This window comes from Rana temporaria, chromosome 6, assembly GCF_905171775.1.
Source record: "Rana temporaria chromosome 6, aRanTem1.1, whole genome shotgun sequence".
Lineage (NCBI taxonomy): Eukaryota > Metazoa > Chordata > Amphibia > Anura > Ranidae > Rana > Rana temporaria.
This window is the reverse complement of record NC_053494.1, coordinates 137,905,091-137,925,809: the sequence shown is the minus strand read 5'-3', so window position 1 is coordinate 137,925,809 and position 20,719 is coordinate 137,905,091. Positions and strand designations below refer to the sequence as shown.

Here is a 20,719-nt window from a genome sequence, read left to right as displayed (position 1 = left end):
ACACAGAAGAACTATACAAGAAAGATCTGAATGTCCCATATACCCACGATGATGCAGTCACTGACCTTGAACCGGATATTCTGGAGAGGTATGTCAAGTGGGCCTTAGAAAGCATTGCTAATAACAAATCTAGTGGAGGTAGGAAGTATGCCAGCTGAGTTATTTAAAATGCTAAAAGATGATGCTGTTAAAGTACTGCACTCAATATGCCAACAAATTTGGAAAACTCAACCATGGCCACAGGACTGGATGAGGTCAGTTTACATTCCAATACCAAATAATAGCAGCACCAAAGAATGTTCAAACTACCGTACGATCACATTCATCTCAAACACCAGCAAGGTTATGCTGAAAATTCTTGAAGCTGGGCTTCAGCAGCATGTGAACTGAGAGCTACCACAAGTACATGCTGGATATTGAAGAGGTAGAGCAGGGCTGGACAAAAACCAGACGCCAGATCGCAATTGCGACAAGAAATTGTGACCTGGCGCCCGCCGGTAATTGAGGCCGCAAAGCCGCGGCCTCAATTACCGGCCGTTGCAGGCCCGCCACGATCACGCTGCGGGGGAGGTGGGGGCGCACGGAGACACAAGATCCTGTGCCTCCGTGCGCCCCCAACTCCCCCGCCGCGCGATCGCGGCGGTCGGTAATTGAGGCCGCGGCTTTGCGGCCTTGTGAAGTCCCAAGCTTCCTTCTGTGACCTGGCGCCATCTGGTGGTGGCCGTTGGCATTACAAGTAAAACAGCAGTTCTAATGTGTAATTTTTCACTGTTTTCACTGCCATCTCCTTCCCTCTAATTAGAACCCCCAAACATTATATATATTTTTTATTCTAACACCCTAGAGAATAAAATGGCGATCATTGCAATACTTTCTGTCACGCCGTATTTGTGCAGCGGTCTTACAAGCGCACTTTTTTGGGGAAAAAATACACTTTTTTTAATTAAAAAATAAGACAACAGTAAAGTTATCCCAATTTTTTTTATATTGTGAAAGATAATGTTACGCCGAGTAAATTGATACCCAACGTGTCACGCTTCAAAATTGCGTCCGCTCGTGGAATGCCGACAAACTTTTACCCTTTAAAATCTCCATAGGCGACGTTTAAAAAATTCTACAGGTTGCATGTTTTGAGTTACAGAGAAGATCTATAGCTAGAATTATTGCTCTCGCTCTAACGATCACGGCGATACCTCACATGTGTGGTTTGAATACCGTTTACATATGCGGGCGCTACTCACGTATGTGTTCGCTTCTGTGCGCGAGCTCGTCGGGACAGGGCGTGTTTTCTGGCTCCTAACTTTTTTGGCTGGCTCCTAGATTCCAAGCAAATTTGTCAAACCCTGAGGTAGGGTAACTAGACATCAAATTGCCAACATTCGCTGGATCATGGAGAAAGCAAAAGAGTTCTAGAAGAATGACTACTTCTGCTTTATTGACTACAGTAAATCCTTTGATTGTGTGGATCACAACAAGATGTGGCAAATACAGAAAGAAATTACAATACCAGACCACCTCACCTGTCTTCTGAAAAACCTGTATGCCAGTCAAAAAGCAACAGATAGAACAGGACATGGAACAACTGACTGGCCTAAAATTGAGAAAGGAGTGCAGCAAGGATGTATATTGTCACCCTACTTATTTCATTTTTATGCAGAGTACATCGTGCGAAATGCCAGGATCGACGAATCACAAGCTGGAGTTAAGTTCGCAGGGAGAAATATCAACAACCTGAGATTTGCAGACAATACCACATTAATGGCAGAAAGTGAAGAAGAACTAAATAGTCTCTTAATGAAGGTGAAAGAGCAGAGTACAAAAGCTGGCCTGAAATTGAACATTAACCGCTTACCGACCAGCCGCCGCAGTTTTACGGCGGCAGGTCGGATCGGCTGCGCCAGATCACGTAATATTAGGATCAAACCAGTCAATCTTGAAGGAAATCAACCCTGAATATTCACTGGAAGGACAGATCCTGAAGCTGAAACTCAAATACTTTGGCCATCTAATGCGAAGAGAGGACACATTGGAAAAAACCCTGCTGCTGGGAAACATAGAAGTAAAAAGAGGAGAGAAGAGGATGACAGAAAACAAGATAGATAGACAGCATCATTGAAACAATGAACATGAAGTTAAGCAAGCTCCAGGAGGCAGTGGAGGACAGAAAGGCTTGGCGCACTGTAGTCCATGAGGTCACAAAGAGTCGGACACGACTAAACGACTGAACAACAACATTTGCTCTACATAAAGTATACATTTTAATGATAAGTCAACTTTAGCTTCTATTATATGGTATTTATTAAAATGGTTGTTGTACTGTAGTGAATATTTATAACCAGTTTCCATATATTTATATTTCCCAAGAACGATATAGATAAACAAATGGGAATGCAGCTTAATTTATTTATTTCATTCACTGCATCCATCATTCTGTTTTTTTCCCCCATATGATAAAGCTGCTAGCACCACAATAATAAATAAAATTCAAAAATGATTTTATTTTATTTGATATTGATGTTTACTCATTCATGTATTTTATGTGGGAGTTTTTTATTTAACTGCACCTAAGTCATATTTGATGCATATTTTTTATAATAACGTGGCACAATATTATACATATATATTTTTTTATGTTTTACATCATTGTGGTGGTTATTATCCAGAGGTGGGATTAGTGCAAAGCAATATTAAAAAAAAAATTGTGTACATTTTCATTCTGGTTTCTTTGGTTTTAAAATATAAAGGATTCCTCGTGTTTAGTCTTTATTCTACACAGTTCAATAGGAGGAAAAAAAATACTAGTAAAAATTACAGCAATAAAGTGAATAAAGAATTAACAGACAATAAAAAAAAAAGAATATGGAATCAAAATGTATGTCATATATGCCAAACCTTTGCTTCCTGATCCAACTGTCAATACAAAAGGAATGAGCAGGTTGAGCAGCATCCCCTCTCGTCTTTCCAAATTAGTGAAAGGTGAGATCACATGACTCAAGGGAAAATCCTCCTTTAAAGCCTAAATCACACACATAAATCACACCATCACTGAGCTGTTCAACATGTAGCCTATCTCTGTTTTAAACAAGGTGATAACGTTTATAAAAACATATATAATGCCAGAAAAATTAATAAACATCTTCACTGCAAAAAAGAAAATTTATCAAATGCTGACTTTAAACATTTGTTTAAGTATAAATAAATATATATACAGTCACAAAAGATTTCATCCATTGTGTATTGAAATGCCAATCTCAGAATGACTAGAAGCAGAGTGTAAGATTATGTGCCAAACGACCTAAGACCCCTTTCACACTGAGGTGCTTTGCATGCGCTATAACGCTAAAAATAGCGCCTGCAAAGCGCCCTAAAAGAGCAGCTCTATTCACTCCAGTGTGAAAGCCTGAGGTGCTGGCAGGATGGTAGAAAAAAGTCTTTGAGGCGCTGTAAAGCACTCCTGCCCATTGAAATCAATGGGCAGCGTCGCCGAACTGCTGGCAAAGTGCTGTTGCAGCGGAGCTTTGCCGGTGGTTTTAACCCTTTTTGGCCACTAGCAGGGGTTAAAAGTGCTCCGCTAGCGGCCGAATAGCATCGCGAAAACGACGGTCATGTGCCGCTAAAAATAGCATCGCTTTACCGCCGACGCCCTACCACCCCAGTGTGAAAGGGCTCTAAAGGTTCCCATGCTGAGATAATATTTGGTGCTGCAATTGCTGACCTGTTTTTGAAATTGTTTGTTTCCTGGCTATCTCTGGTATCAGTACTTTCTAAGTCACTAACCTGGAACAAGCATATAGATTACAATGTCAGGGTGAAGTCAGACATTTAATCTGTTACCTTGTTGCAGAAGAGGATCTCTAATAATATTAAAGCCACAGGACCAGCTTTACATCTGGGCATCTGTTTTTTTAGTGCAATTGTAGCCTTTGTATTTTCTCAGGATAGGTTACCTTTAACAGGAAACTTTATAACTTTATATATAAAGTAGAACTACAGTCAACAGAATACTCACCTTCACTCCAGCGATGGGACTGTTGGATCCCTGGCAGGCATGTTCTCCCCAGACGTCTTCTGGGTTTTCGGCCTCTTGGTGGGCTGGGGGATGTTATAAGGCTGGTGATACATTATACATTTTTTTTGTACAATTTTCCTTTTCCTAGATTTACCAAAACCATATAATATGGGGTCAAACCTAAACACTTTCAATTTGTATGCAATGAGGCAGGCCCTTGCACTACATAGTTGAAGGTAAATATAAAGGAAATTAAACAAGAAAATTGTATAATGTATGGCCAGCTTTACTCCCGCACATGCACACAGTAGTCATTCACCCAATTACAATGACATCCCAGAGAGCAAGCAATTATGCTGCAAGTTTGAAAATGACTTGCTAAACTATTGCTAAACTTGCCAGGCTTCACTATGGCTGAAATATCCTCAATATTCTAATAGGTAAATATCTCTATATCAACAATTTTGCTAATATAAAATGAGTGTGCAAGAAAATATATCCAATTTAAATAAAGTGCATAGTCAGTGCAAATCAATAGTGTTAAAATAAAAAAATCACAAAAGTGCTAATATGATAATACATACAATATTTTCAAACAAATGAAAATCTAAACAGTGACAAGTAATTAAGAAAAAATATTATATAAAGTTCTATTTAAAATTATAATGTGAGGTGCCAAAAAAAATGTGAAATCCAATAAAATCTTTAATCTGCAGATTAACAAAGTGCTCCACCGCAATGTGAAATCCTTCACCACTCCCAAGTCTGTATCCTGGCCTAGGCCAAAAAGGCCCAGGCCTAGGGCAGCACTTTGCAGGGGGGCAGCACGAAAAGAGTCCCCGCTGGATTGTGCTACACTGTTAGCCTAACGCAAGCTGCTTTTAATTTTGACGGTCCTATCAGCCTGGACCACAAACCTATCTCACTGTGCTATATGTTTTCTGCTGCACCATTGGCATGATTATATCTTCTTAGTCCTCTCCATAAAATTATCAGAAATGTGTGCTTAAAGTAGAACTATAGGCGGCACTTTATTTATTTTTTCCATTTTGGATAGAGTAAGGGAGGGTTATAGCCCCTGTCCGTTTATTTTTTACCATCCCTGTCCCATTGCAGAGATTTCCCTTCACTTCCTGCCCCATAGACAAACAAGAAGTAAGAGGAAATCTATGCAAATTAAGGCAATCCATTGCCCCTCCCAGGTCCTAAGAACTAGTGTCCCCACTCGAAAATTTCAGGGTGGGTCTTAAACAAAAAGGGGTATGGCCTTGACAAGAAGGGGTGGGTCATATTTAAATTAGGGGGTGCACGAGTTTAGTCAGGCCTAGGGCAGCACAAAATCTAAATAAACTACTGACCACTCCTACTCAAATGGACTCACCAGATCATTATGCTGGTAAGTTAATAAACCAACAGACATGCCAGAATTGTCTCCCATATGGCACCGACTGCAACTCACTCTCCTTATGGGTATATGGTCAGTATCTCATTTCATGAGATACAGTGGTCAATGTGAAAAAAAAAATAGAAGGAAGGCAGCTTCCATAGCATAAAACCATTTTACAGGCTTTGATTTAAAACAAAGACAATTCCACTCACATGTCAGGAGTGCTACCCTGGCATTAGGGAAACATGCTCAGCTTTGTTTGCCATACAACTCCAGGCTAAACAAAGACCGCGAGTATGAACCAGCACGCGATGGCATCAGCGTCCTTGTCCCATCCTATGTACGTTTTATCATGTGACGTCTTCAAGAAGTGAGTAGACTCACCACTGCAATTTTGCTCTTGCTAGAGACTTGCCACGCAAACTAGAACTTGTGCTTCAAGTGCTTTACAAGTGTACAACTTGCCAGTGAAAATGTGCAGCAAGTTAACAGACTTACAATTCAACACTGCCACAAATTTGTGGCAAGTTATCCTTGCTATCTGGGATTGTGCTGATTATGTATAATGAGCTGCACATGCAGGTCCTGAGTAAAAGGAATCTGTATGTGTTCACAACACACACCGTATATGTAGTTACGGAATTATCAACAATAAAAAATGTAATTAGATACAAATTAGGACAAGTACTAACCTGTATCTGCATTGCTACCAGCCTTACAACCGCTGTACTGAAGGGTAGAGGAGGGGAAAGGTATGGGCTAAGATGGAGGAGAGGTAATCCATCTGCAACACTAGAGGGCCCCACAACCCCCATTACCTGTAAAGTAAATGCAATGTATATCAGGCAGTTAGATCAAAGGCAACAAATGTGAACAGGAAACAAATACCGCTGAATGTAAACAACACAGATTTCAGCACTTCCTCACACGTGGCTCCACGGATCATGCAGATATTAAACACAGATGTGTAAGACAGTGACCTGGTTACAAAACGGAAGGCCCTCCATTACAAGCTTACTCACCAAATTCACACACACATTGATTAGTGACCTAAGGTGAGGCAGGAAGGATATGATTGGCTGCCTCTGAAGTGTCAAACAAACCCCTTCTATCAAATTGCTGGCAGGCTCCCACTCAACCTGTCGCCTGCAATACAACAGGAGGTAAGATTAGAGAGATTAAAACAGCAAAATTAGGCTTCAGAACTATATTGGAGAGCTGACTCATTGGAGAAAAGGCATCTTCCTGTGCATAAATAATCATCAAACATCTTCTGAATTACAATCATAGCTTATCAAAGCTGAACTCCTGGAAATCAGACACTTTTTAAAATATGCCAGGTTACTATAGGTTAAGTCTAATGAGGTGTATGCCACCTTGTGGACATACCGCTTTCATTTACAATTAACATTATTACAGAGCGCCAGGAACATACAGTGAGGAAAATAAGTATTTGAACACCCTGCTATTTTGCAAGTTCTCCCACTTGGAAATCATGGAGGGGTCTGAAATTGTCATCATAGGTGCATGTCCACTGTGAGAGACATAATCAAAAAAAAAAATTCCAGAAATCACAATTTATGATTTTTTAACTATTTATTTGTATGATACAGCTGCAAATAAGTATTTGAACACCTGTCTATCAGCTAGAATTCTGACCCTCAAAGACCTGTTAGTCTGCCTTTAAAATGTCCACCTCCACTCCATTTATTATCCTAAATTAGATGCACCTGTTTGAGGTCATTAGCTGCATAAAGACACCTGTCCACCCCATACAATCAGTAAGAATCCAACTACTAACATGGCCAAGACCAAAGAGCTGTCCAAAGACACTAGAGACAAAATTGTACACCTCCACAAGGCTGGAAAGGGCTACGGGGAAATTGCCAAGCAGCTTGGTGAAAAAAGGTCCACTGTTGGAGCAATCATTAGAAAATGGAAGAAGCTAAACATGACTGTCAATCTCCCTCGGACTGGGGCTTCATGCAAAATCTCACCTTGTGGGGTCTCAATGATCCTACGAAAGGTGAGAAATCAGCCCAGGACTACACGGGAGGAGCTGGTCAATGACCTGAAAAGAGCTGGGACCACCGTTTCCAAGGTTACTGTTGGTAATACACTAAGACGTCATGGTTTGAAATCATGCATGGCACGGAAGGTTCCCCTGCTTAAACCAGCACATGTCAAGGCCCGTCTTAAGTTTGCCAATGACCATTTGGATGATCCAGAGGAGTCATGGGAGAAAGTCATGTGGTCAGATGAGACCAAAATAGAACTTTTTGGTCATAATTCCACTAACCGTGTTTGGAGGAAGAAGAATGATGAGTACCATCCCAAGAACACCATCCCTACTGTGAAGCATGGGGGTGGTAGCATCATGCTTTGGGGGTGTTTTTCTGCACATGGGACAGGGCGACTGCACTGTATTAAGGAGAGGATGACCGGGGCCATGTATTGCGAGATTTTGGGCAACAACCTCCTTCCCTCAGTTAGAGCTTTGAAGATGGGTCGAGGCTGGGTCTTCCAACATGACAATGACCCGAAGCACACAGCCAGGATAACCAAGGAGTGGCTCTGTAAGAAGCATATCAAGGTTCTGGCGTGGCCTAGCCAGTCTCCAGACCTAAACCCAATAGAGAATCTTTGGAGGGAGCTCAAACTCCGTGTTTCTCAGCGACAGCCCAGAAACCTGACTGATCTAGAGAAGATCTGTGTGGAGGAGTGGGCCAAAATCCCTCCTCCAGTGTGTGCAAACCTGGTGAAAAACTACAAGAAACGTTTGACCTCTGTAATTGCAAACAAAGGCTACTGTACCAAATATTAACATTGATTTTCTCAGGTGTTCAAATACTTATTTGCAGCTGTATCACACAAATAAATAGTTAAAAAAATCATACATTGTGATTTCTGGATTTTTTTTTTTATTATGTCTCTCACAGTGGACATGCACCTACGATAACAATTTCAGACCCCTCCATGATTTCCAAGTGGGAGAACTTGCAAAATAGCAGGGTGTTCAAATACTTATTTTCCTCACTGTAGCTATCGCTTTACTTCTTGCTTTACCATGCTGGACCTTCTGGTCTATGCTCCTGCAGCTGCAGGGTTGTATGCAACTGCTCTGCTGTCCCTCCCATAATCCTGCCCAATCACAGAGTGCTTTGTATTATGTGAACCCATTCACAAAATACAAAGCCTTCTGGGAATGGGCAGCAGAGGGGACGAGCTGGTAGAGCTGTTGCTGTGTGATAAAGTAGCATCACTCCTGTCAGAGCGATGGGAGTATAGTGATAGCTGTATTCCTGGCTCTCAGTTAAACTGTCAGTTGTAAATAGAAGAGATATGTCCACGAGGTAGCATAGCAGATTTTAGAAAGTGGCTGAATTCCTTGCGTTAAGCTTTAAAATTTTGTAAAAATAACATAAATCTGCAAGAATAGAAATCTTGATAACTTGTGATTGAGATAGTAATTTTAGAATTGTTGACTTAATTTTGGTAATGAAATACAGACTTAAAAAAAGTACCATGAGCACAATGTCATGAAATGGCTTAAATTCGGTGAAAAGTACACCACATATTAAATGGCAACAGAATCACAAGGTCATTAAGCCTAGAAGAAAACCTTTAGATATTAATGTTTGCCTGGATCTACACCAAAACTAGAAAACTGACATTTAGACTTAGATTCCTTTAGAGGCTGCACCAAATGTGTCAGGCATGGGGGGGGGGAGATGTACCCCAGGTTTTGGAGCATCCATAGTATTCTATAGAACATTTCCTGTTACTATAAAAAAAGAGAACTGCAAGCAGGCATAAAGTGCTGGGCGATAGTGAACAAGCAAAGCTCTGGTGATTCCTGGATGTAATGGAGATTGTACAGAAAAAAACCTGCGCCTTTAACCCAGACTCAGTGTAAACAATAGTCCATATATTTATATATTGTTGTTGCTCCTCAATAAGAACTCTGTTAGTGGGGAGAGAGTCTATGTCCTTCACACTATTGCATGGAGCTGCTACACATGAGAAACTTCTATCACCACCGTGAAAACATTTCAGTCTTCAGTCAGAGCCCACCACCATAATCTCAAGTCTCTTACCAGATACACTGGAATAGAAAGCAGTCGACTATAACCTAGCCGCGGCCTTTGGGGAGACAACCCACTCCCTGGATACGAATCTGCCACTTGTTCCCGCAGACGTAACGGCACACCACCATACGGTCAAATATAAAAATAGCAGGACATAGTGTAATTCCGCCAGGAAAATTTATTAAAACCAAAAGAATATAAAAAAGGTACTCACATTGTTAAAGTACAAAACGAGCGTTTAAAAGTAGTTTGTTGCCGGCCGGCTAACACATGGAGCTAACACATGGAGCGGAGCCCTTCCTCCAGAACGCAATGATGTCACCGCACGTCCTCCCAGACGCACTTATTCAGTCCGAGCACATCCGCAGTAATCCAGGGAGTGGGTTGTCTCCCCAAAGGCCGCGGCTAGGTTATAGTCGACTGCTTTATATTCCAGTGTATCTGGTAATAGACTTGAGATTATGGTGGTGGGCTCTCACTGAAGACTGAAGTGTTTCACGGTGGTGATAGAAGTTTCTCATGTGTAGCAGCTCCATGCAATAGTGTGAAGGATATAGACTCTCTCCCCACTAACAGAGTTCTTATTGAGGAACAACAACAATATATAAATATATGGGCTATTGTTTACACTGAGTCCGGGTTAAAGGCTCAGCTTTAAACTTCTTTTTTTCTGTACAATTTCTTCCAGTGCCTCTGCACAAAAGCTGCTGCCTCCCTATTGATTTTGAATCGGGGTGTGATTTCTGGTCATCACCAACCACTAAATTCTGTGACAAGCGCAATTTTTTCTGTTTTAATGTAATGGAGATTGCACTCTACCATTATAGTAATAGGCTAACAGGAGTGTGGGGGAGAAACTGATCAGCTCTGGTACTATGGAGAAGTGTGAGCACTCTACCTGTTCAGAATTGCCTGAAATTTAGCTTGCAGTTCCCTCTCTTAGACTGCACTCACATTGGCAATTTTAACTGAGCCTGGGCATGGTTTTCCCCCTTGGTCTGGTTTGCTTGTGTAGTGTGAGTGCTTCAAACCATGCCTGAGAATGGTTAAAAGTTCTGTATCTGGGACAACTTGGAAGAGGTGGTCCAGGGCACAGTTCCTTTGTGGTCTAGTACAGTTTGCTTCAGTGTAAGTGCAAACCAGTGGCATCGCTATGGGGTGGCTATTGGGGCTATAGCCCAAAGTCTGGGGTCCATAGCCTGAGTCTCTTACTGGGTGGGTGCAGTCCCACAATTAGCAGGTATGTCCCAGTCCAGAATGCAGGAAACAGGGGCAGACTAAGCCGTGGTAGTGCTGGTTCCCCCCGCCTCCACCTGACTCCATTCTTGGCCACTGGTTGCTAGAGCCGCCTAGTTTCTAGCAACCAGTGATGTCACGGATGCAACTCCCTCCCTGCCCAGCATTGAAAGTGGAGAAGGATTCCACTTCCTTCTCGGCGCTAGTGCTCATGGGACCTAAAGAGTTGTGCCCAGCCCCCTTGTCATGGTCCTGGACTGGATTGTCCCACCACTGGTCCAGTGGTGGTGGTGGGGTGCAAGGCAGCGGCATCTATAAACAGGGAGGGGGATGTCTGGGCAGCCAGGAAGAGCCCAGGAGGGAGGTGAAGAGGCCTCACCCCCATCCTGAGCAGCATCCCTGGCACCTCCCAGAGCCTGCACTTCTCCAACCTCCTCTCCTAGCTCACAGTGCTGTCATGGAACAGGAAGAAATCCCACACGCCTACCCACACAGACAGGGGTAGGGACTGCAGACTCTCTTTTTCACCCCATCTTATCCACCCCCCTCTCTGATGTATAGGGAGGCTCTCTGGGGACCCTAAAGTAAGGAAGGGGCTCTCTGTGGACCCTGATGTATGGGGATGCTCTCTGGGGACCCTGATGTATAAGGGGGCTCTCTAGGGACCTTGATGTAAGGAAGGGGCTCTCTGCAGACCCTGATATAAGGGGAGGCTCACTGGGGACCCTGATGTAAGGGGAGGCTCTCTGGGGACCCTGATGTAAGTTGAGGCTCTCTGGGGACCCTGATGTAAGTTGAGACTCTCTGGGGACCCTGATGTAAGGAAGGGGCTCTCTAGGGTGGGTGTTATATATATATATATATACACACACACACATACATGTATATTATATACATGTGTATGCCTGCCCAAGCCTATGACTTTCTTTACTATACCCCCTGTATTTTGCCATTGATTTAACTATTATTTAATTAGAAGCATATGCATTTAAATTTGCATTTAAATTTGCTACAAATTAAAGTAATTGTAAAGGTGTGCATTTTTTTTTTAAATAACAAACATGTCATACTTACCTTCACTGTGCAGCTCGTTTTGCACAGAGTGGCCCCGAGCGCCATTTTCTGGGGTCCCTCGGCGGCTCTCTCGGCTCCTCCCTGCAATAGCTAACCCCCTCTGGGAAGCTCTCTCTGAGGGGGTTATCTTTGCGAGCGCTCTCCCGTGTCATACACTCAGGTCCCACCCCCAGGCACCTGCGTCACTGGATTTGATTGACAGCAGCGTGAGCCAATGGCTGCGCTGCTATCAATCTATGCAATGAAGAGCCAAGAAGCCGGAGCAAAGATCAAGTGCGTTTGCGACACGGGACCTTCCAGGGCTCAAGTGAGTAAAACGGGGGGGCTGTAATCGTCAGATGTTTTTTCACCTTAATGCATAGGATGCATTAAGGTGAAAAAACATGAACCTTTACAACCCCTTTAAGTTACTGTCAGTAATGCCGCGTACACACGTTGTTTTAAAAAAAAAATATTTAAAATGATAGTGTGTGGGCTTCAAATAATTTTAAACGTTGTCGTTTTTCGGGTTGTAAAAAATGATCGTGTGTGGGCTAAAATTACGTTAAAAACCTGCGCATGCTCAGAAGCAAGTTATGAGACGGGAGCGCTCGTTCTGGTAAAACTACCATTCGTAATGGAGTAAGCACATTCATCACGCTGTAACAGACAGAAAAGCGCGAATCGTCTTTTACTAACACAGAATCAGCTAAAGCAGCCCAAAGGCGCATGGAACTTCCCCTTTATAATGCCGTTGTACGTGTTGTACGTCACGCGTTTGGTAGAGCATTTTTTTAAAACGATGGTGTGTGGGCAACGTCGTTTTAATGATGAAGTTGGAAAAACTTTGTTTTTTCTACATGCCGAAAAACTTTGTTTTTTTTCATGCCGAAAAATGATCGTGTGTACGCGGCATAAGTCTTTAAAATCTCTCAGTGGCAAGGGAATAAAACCCCCTCTGTAAACCTAACCTAAATGATGTTTGTGATTGTCACCTTTTTAAAGTACCACATGAGGTTTGGAATGTGCATTTCAAAGAAAATCTGTTGAGGGTTCTTCAAACAGTTTCTGCTCTTTTTTTAACTAAGTTATATACAGTATGTAAAAGTGCAGAAACTTTTAGAAGACTCCTCGGATATATAGATAGATAGATATACGTATATATTGATATATATAAAAAACTTTTAATAACATGTATTTTTAATCATTTACATATTAAATAACATAAAAAATTAATTATATCAAATATTTACCCTTTTGCAGTCAGTGTGTAGGGGAAAATCTGGCACTTAAGACTTTCGAGGTTATCTGTCTTTTTATACTGGATAAATGTTAATTTTTTATTCTAAAGTTCTCCCTGAGTTTTTATTGTATTGCTGTAATTTATGAAAGGGCATCCACGTTTTGAATTGTGGCCTAAATAGTAAAGATCTAGATAGCTATTACCTACCTTTGTTTTTTTATATGTTGCTTTCCTCTGCTGTTGTCCAAAGAAACCACCATAATCTTGTTTGTGGACAGCAGTAGAGGAAAGTAATTAAGCATTATGCCCTTACTTCAAGGTTTGCAACATCAGAAACTCAATGCACGTTTCTGTGCCATCTGCTCACCTTAAAGTTGGCATTTTGTGTATTTTATTGAACATACGATCCAGTCTCTTTAAGATGAGGATAAGGGCTGGTCGCACTGCTTCTGCTGTCCAATCTGTGATGGGCAACATTTCCATGATGTATCGCTTGAGACCCCTGCTCTCCATAGTCTGGGTGTCATAAGGTGCCAGTTTCAGGAGTGAATGGGCAATTTCTGCCAACCTAACATAAGAGACAAGAAAAATTGTCAATTGGTTATGGACGCCTAAATTTTATGACCATTTTTTGATCCACTATTATTTATCATATCTGTTAAGCGGAACAGCTAACAATCCTGTAAGATCCAAACCTCATATGTGACTTCACATCCAGGAGTTCCAGAGAAGTCACACGTGGTTCTCCAAGCAGGTTTTGCAGAATTTTCAGCCTAGGACCACAGTGTTTATAGAACTCTGTGCAGATGTTGAGCAGAGACTCCCGTGGCCTCCGAAACTCTTCTCGAGCAATCCGCTCATCCAGTTCTTCCCTGGGTAGTCCCTGACCTTCTTCTAGCAGGTGAAGATTATCTCTGAAAAACAAGTAATTGATTTAAATTTTCATTTGATATTGTACAAGAAACTAATATTCAGCGAAATCACACATTGAAATTATTACCTCAAGTTGACCCCAGCTGACATAGTGTGATTTGCTGTTGTGGCTCCTTTGTGGCCTTGATCACCTCGGCTCATCTGGGGTGCTGTCATGGGCCTAGAAATATTAATTGTGTTAAAATATCTAAAAACTACTTTTCAAGAGAATGTTTATCATTTTTGTATATATTTTATTGTTACGTGCAGGACTGAAGAAAGCTGGAAATATACACTGATGTATGACAAGATGGCCTGGCTTGCAGTCTCTGCTCTAATTCACCCCAACGGTGTTCTTTCAGGTTGAGGTCAGGACTGTGCAGGCCAGTTAAGTTCCCCCACCCCAAACTCACTCATCCATGTCTTTATGGACCTTGCTTTGTGCACTGGTCCAAATCATTTGGTGGAGGGGGGATTATGGTGTGGGGTTGTTTTTTCAGGTGTTTGGCTTGGCCCCATAGTTCCAGTGAAGGGAAATTTAAAGCATCAGAATACCAAGAAATTTTGGACAATTTCATGCTTCAAACTTTGTGGGAACAGTTTGGGGATGGTCCCTTCCTGTTCCAATATGACTGTGCACCAGTACACAAAGCAGTGTTGCCAACCTACCAGATTGAAATTTACTGGCAGGACACTCGAAATTTACTGGCACCGCCACGTTTTTCCTGGCATTTCACAAAAGTTACTAAATTAAATTTTTAGGTGCAAATTTCAGTATTTAGGCTACAAACAAGTACGCTAGACAAATAGCAATGTGATTTAAGGTAAAAAAACATATTTTTGTTAATTTCGATATAATAAGGGCAAATTATTTAGTCACATCACCCCCTGCCTCCATCCCCCTCTGCCACCAACACCCCCTGCCTTCACCCCCCTCTGACTCCAATCTCCCCCCTGCCTCCAATCTCCCCCTGCCTCCAATCACCCACTGCCTCCAATTTCCCCCAGGCCCCCTGCCTCCAATCACCCCCGGCCTCCATCGTCCCCTGCCTCCATCCCCCTCTGCGGTGCCACCAACAACCCCTGTCTCCATCCCCACCCTCTGCGATGCCACCATCCCCCTCTGATGTGCCTCCAATCACCCCTGCCACTAACACCTCCTGCCTCCAATCTCCCCCAGGCCCCCTGCCTCCCAATACTTTTGACAATATAGTATATAGTCAACAATGTAGAGAAAGGATTCCCATGAGTTAGCATAAGAGACAGCCCAGTAGATGCAGTGTGCCTTTGGGTTACCTTTGTCTCACTATAACCTCAGAATGATCTATCCAATAAACGTAAAGTTAGTCCTCTGAATCGTTCATTTCGGTGTAAATTTCTGCTTGATTTAACAGCAATGTAACATACAGGCTTTTTACAACACAATTTTAATCAGATAAAAACATTTGAAAAAGAAGTGGATAGCTTCACCTGCAAGATGGTTAGAATACTAAATACTATTCAATTTGTAATAAACCATATTTACCTAACGAAAATAGAACAAAATATACTTAACAAGAGTCCCAGACCTTTTCATCTGAGTCCCCAAAAGACTCTACCATGTAATGTACACTGTGGCCAAATTACATTCATATACAAATTGCTGCACTATTTGCAAATTGATTTGATTGTTGTGTAATTTACATATACATGATCTGATGGCAGGGTTTGCCCGTGGCCCTTTAATGTGCAAAGCCGAGGAAGGCGCCTCCTCAGCTCCTGTCACATCCACAACTGAGGGCAAGACTTCCTTCTGCCACTACAAAAAAGAAGTACCGTATTCAGCGCTGAAAAAGTGAAAATAAATAAAAATATATAAAAATAAAAATATAAATAATGCTAGCCAGCACTCAGGATAAATTCAAATTAACTTCCCAAAAGCAACATATATAGTGAAATAGTGCAGCGCAAAAGTATTAAAATGATACAAAATAGAAAAAGTCCATATGTGAATGTGTAAAGGAGAAATCCATGTGAATTTCATTAAATGGTGTAGGTTCGAAACAGGTGACCAGATAGAGATCCTCCACCAAGAAGTAAAGATGGCCTCTCACCTCATATATTCGACCTTCAAAAGGTCACAAAGCAAGGTAATCAATCTCAGGTCCTAATAATATCGATCAGAAGGTCGCTTGACAACTCCGGATAAAAAGGCCACAAGTAGTTGACCCTTTTACTGAAAAAAGTGGTCAAATCTGCTTCATACAGTAGCAAGTTGGACTTTGTTTAGGAGTGCCCAAGGTCGATGACGTGTCAAATGAAACGGATGTAGAGGCGTCACCTGGTCACGTACTGAGGTCACCTCCGGTTCCCTTTGGCTCACTGCGGTGCAGGGTGGAAAGCACGCCAGCGCACACGAGTCGGGACCATCTCCACCAATTTGATTCTATGCCATCCAGCCTCAGTGTCGGGCCTTGGGCACTCCTAAACAAAGTCCAACTTGCTATGAAGCACATTTGACCACTTTTTTCAGTAAAAGGGTCAACTACTTGTGGCCTTTTATCCGGAGTTGTCAAGCGACCTTCTGATCGATATTATTAGGACCTGAGATTGATTACCATGCTTTGTGACCTTTTGAAGGTCGAATATATGAGGTGAGAGGCCATCTTTACTTCTTGGTGGAGGATCTCTATCTGGTCACCTGTTCCGAACCTGCACCATTTAATGAAATTCACATGGATTTCTCCTTTACACATTCACATATGGACTTTTTCTATTTTGTATAATTTTAATACTTTTGCGCTGCACTATTTCACTATATATGTTCCTTCTACCACTGTCAGATCCCCAGCAACTAATGAGTGAGTTTAAGGGGAAAAGAGGCTTGTACTGTCTGATTGGCTGGGCTAGGTGGCCTGTACTTGGGGGGTGAACAGTACTGAGGGCCTGTAATGAGATGGAACTGAGTTGGAGGGTCTTTACACACTCATTGCCCATTTGCACATTGTCTCTTTTTGTCAACTTTAATATTTGGCAGATATGTTTAATTTTTTTTTTTTTTTTTAATACTGACCATAAAAATATAAGAAAGAAATACATCAAACCACGTTACATTTTATTTATGAATAATGAGTTTGAAAGGAAGGGTAGAATCATACTTTTCAATAGGAAGGAGAAACACTGAAACACAGTTTGCAAGAAGTCATAAAAACCCCCAATGTGGGGTCAGAAGCTAGGATTCCTGTTTTGAACACTACATCACTTACCTTGTTAAAGCTTCTACACTATAAAGAAGAGCCTGAAGTGATGTGGCCAAGGCAGCAGTGGCAGCAATTTCTTCACGAGCCACTGACACTGTCTCCAACTGTGTTGTCTGCCGTTTTAACTTCTGCAAATAGCAGGGAACCAAGGCTTCCAGCACCATCAACATCTGGAGGCTGAGAAGTGAACATTTTGAAAACTGATACAAATGTTTTTTTTTTCGTTCTACATTATTTTACATCATTTCCCAGTCCCATCTCTTCACTTTAATCTATTAAAACCTCAGAGGCTAGTTACCTGCGAAATGACTCTGGAGCATAGGCTACTACTGTTACACACAGCTTTATGCACTCACTGATGGAGAATGCCATGTCTTCATTGCCATAACAGAAATCTAGATAGAATTGAAACACAAGCTGGTTAACTGTTGGTTCTCCCACTGAGACATTGGGCTCCATTTACAGAACCAGATAGCAGCAGTATTCAGGTATTTTCCAAAATACCACATGGGATGCTGAAAATGTCAATTCTCTATTGCTTTATGCAGTAGTGAAAGTAAGTTCGCAAAAAAAAAAAAAAAAATGCATGTGGTAAGTAGTGGTCCCGGCATGCAATATTTAAGGAAGCAGTAGTCGCTGGCATGCCTAACAATCAGTGAACAACCTGGTTGTTAAGGAGTGGGTGACCGCTGTGTCCTTAATAACCAATGAGTCATCAGCTGTCAGCGGGGGTTCCCTGGCAAATGCTGGCAATAAAAATGAAGAAAAAGAAACAGCATGGGGTACCCCCCAATTCATACCAGGCATTTCGGGTCTGGTATAGATTTTGAGGAGAGCCTCCATGCCAAAAAAAAAAAAAAACTCCTGCTGTCTGACATCTGACAGTTTTTAAATAATTAAGGGGAGGGGCCACCCAGTGACATCACTGGATGACCCTGTCCCTTGTGATGTCATTGACACAGCATACCCCTGGCCGATGATGTTCCCTCCCTTTCCTGACCAACCAGGCTGCATGCTGGGATAAGGGTCTGGTATGGATTTTGGGGATGGATTTTTTTATTTAATTTTGGCATGTGTGTTTCCCTTTAAAGTCTATACCAGACCTGAAGGTTCTGGTATGGATTGGGGGAAGACTCTACACAGTTTTCTCTCTCAAATTGTATTGCCGCCATTTTTTTTACACACAGCTGTCAGAGGGAAACCCCACTGTCAGCTGATGACTTATCAGTTGTTAAAGCGGGGGTTCAATCTAAAAAATGTTTTCTAACATTACAACGAGCTGACCTGTGACACGGACATTACGCTGGTCTTTTTTTTTTTTTTCGTACATACCGTTTTATCTGTATTTTCTCCCCGGATTCCCCGCAGGAGTGGGCGTTCCTATTCACAGGGTAAGTGATTGACGTTCTTCCGACCGGCACTATCCGACCGGCGTATAGCGCCGTATAGAGCCGACCCGACGTTTGGCTTCTTTCGGCAACTCGTGACGCGCTGTATGCGCCGGTCGGAAGAACGTCAATCACTTTCCCTGTGAATAGGAACGCCCACTCCCGCGGGAAATCCGGGGAAAAAATACAGATAAAACGGTATGTACGAAAAAAAAAAAAAAAGACCAGCGTAATGTCCGTGTCACAGGTCAGCTCATTGTAATGTTAGACATTTTTTTTAGGGTGAACCCCCGCCTTAAGGAAGTGGTGGCCGCCCGCTTATTAACAACTTTGTAGAGACACTGTTACCATGTTCAGAGGTAAAGTGGCAGTGACTGTAAAAGGGCCCCTTACACCCACTGATACTCAATTTGCCTCAGTGTAGGTGGTTTTGGACACTAGGGGGGAGAAGTGCTTTCACTCCCTCTGCCTCTTGCCCAGTGATTGACTGCTAAAACTGTGTTTTCACTTGGGCAGAGTTCACATGCTTTCCACACAAAATATTTGGGCAGGCTGAGAAATCCAAAATAGTGACATGACAGGCAGCAATAGCAAGATGAGTATCAGTGGGTTGGAGGGCCCTCTACATAGGCAGTGTCACTTTATCATGAATGGGGAAGATACCAACATCTCCTTTCGGTCTTTAAAACCACTAAAGTCAAAAGCACAAGCTGCGTTTTTTTTATTTCATTCTTCAAAAGGTTTTTCTATGTTTTGTATATTTAAAATGTATAGTTACCTAATGATTTAAGGGGACGCTCGGCTTTCACAAGTTCTAGGATATCTAGATTATCAGGTTTCTCTCCCTCCAAAGACTGGAGAAGGTCAAACAAGCACTGAGAAGACACACCTTTGCCAGAAGAGCCACTGCTTACACCATCCTGTGGATTGACATGTTGCGTTAGAAGATAAACACAATACAAATATAATTAAAAATAACATTTCCAAACTGATATTATTATACCAAGCAATGTGTTAGATTATTTTATGTCACAAACACACAATAAATTGTAGGCGTTATGTTTTGTTTTTTTTTACAGTAAAGTAGGTGTTATGTTTAATAATGAATCCTATTAAACACTCTTCTAGCGAAAGGTCTACTTCAGTCATTGAAACATATGGCTTTGATTCTTATAATAAAATGATGTCTTACATAGTTAGTCTGAATGAAAAAAAAAGACACAAGTCCAACCAGTTCAACCCAACACAACCCAACATACACACAAACAGAAAACCTCCATGTACACAATCCTATACCCATAGTTGATCCAGAGGAAAGCAAAAAAAAACCCAAAAAAATATTCCCCCCCCCCCCCCCAAGAGGCAATTGGATATTCCCTTGATCACTTTTACCTATAAATATTAGTATCCAGTTATATTATGTGCATTTAGGAAATAATCCAGTCCCCTTTTTAAAACAATGTACTGAGCAGGCCAGACCAGCTCCTGAGGGAGTCTATTCCACATGTTCACAGCTCTTACTGTGGAGAAACCTTTCCATATTTGGAGGTTAAATCTCTTTTCCTCCAGATGTAAAGAGTGCCTCCACACCCGTCTCCATACCATAGCAGGGCGGAAGCGACGTCAAAACGTCACTTCCGCCCAATGCGTCTTAGGCCCGGTACACACAGCCAAACATGTACGATGAAACCGGTCCGTCGGACCGTTTTCACCATACATGTCTGCCAGAGGGCTTCCGTACGATGGCTGTACTAACCATCGTACAGAAGTCCGCGCATAAACAATACGCGGGGCGTGTCCGCGTCGTCTCCGCGACGATGACGCGGCGATGGCGCGGCGACGTGGGCGGGCCTGCCATTTAAAGGCTTCCACGCATGCGTCGAAGTCATTTGACGCATGCGAGGGACGGCGGGCGCTCGGACATGTACGGTAGGTCTGTACTGACGACCGTACATGTCCGAGCGGGCAGGATTCCAGCGGACGGTTTTAAAACACGTCCAGGAATATTTGTCTGCTGGGAAAAGGCCCGGCGGGCAAATGTTTGCTGGAATTCGGCCCGCTCGCGCCTACACACGACCGCATATGAAAACGATGTTCCAACCACACAAATTGAGGTATCGCTGCAATTGTTAGAGCGAGAGCAATAATTCTAGCCCTAGCCCTC

At 42.4% G+C, this 20,719-nt stretch overlaps 1 protein-coding gene across 1 annotated transcript in view; it reads right to left on the bottom strand.

Moving 5' to 3' along the window:
- The window catches only part of UNC80 (unc-80 homolog, NALCN channel complex subunit), a 238,742-nt gene that overhangs the window by 60,269 nt on the left and 157,754 nt on the right, over positions 1-20,719 (bottom strand). Inside the window, exons 46-54 of the mRNA XM_040357443.1 lie at positions 19,334-19,475; positions 17,466-17,562; positions 17,174-17,344; positions 14,017-14,109; positions 13,712-13,930; positions 13,384-13,584; positions 6,419-6,542; positions 6,089-6,214; positions 2,893-3,016 (exon numbers count right to left, since the gene is read on the bottom strand). Coding sequence (XP_040213377.1) covers positions 2,893-3,016; positions 6,089-6,214; positions 6,419-6,542; positions 13,384-13,584; positions 13,712-13,930; positions 14,017-14,109; positions 17,174-17,344; positions 17,466-17,562; positions 19,334-19,475 — 1,297 coding nt within the window. The remainder of the gene's footprint in view (positions 1-2,892; positions 3,017-6,088; positions 6,215-6,418; positions 6,543-13,383; positions 13,585-13,711; positions 13,931-14,016; positions 14,110-17,173; positions 17,345-17,465; positions 17,563-19,333; positions 19,476-20,719) is intronic.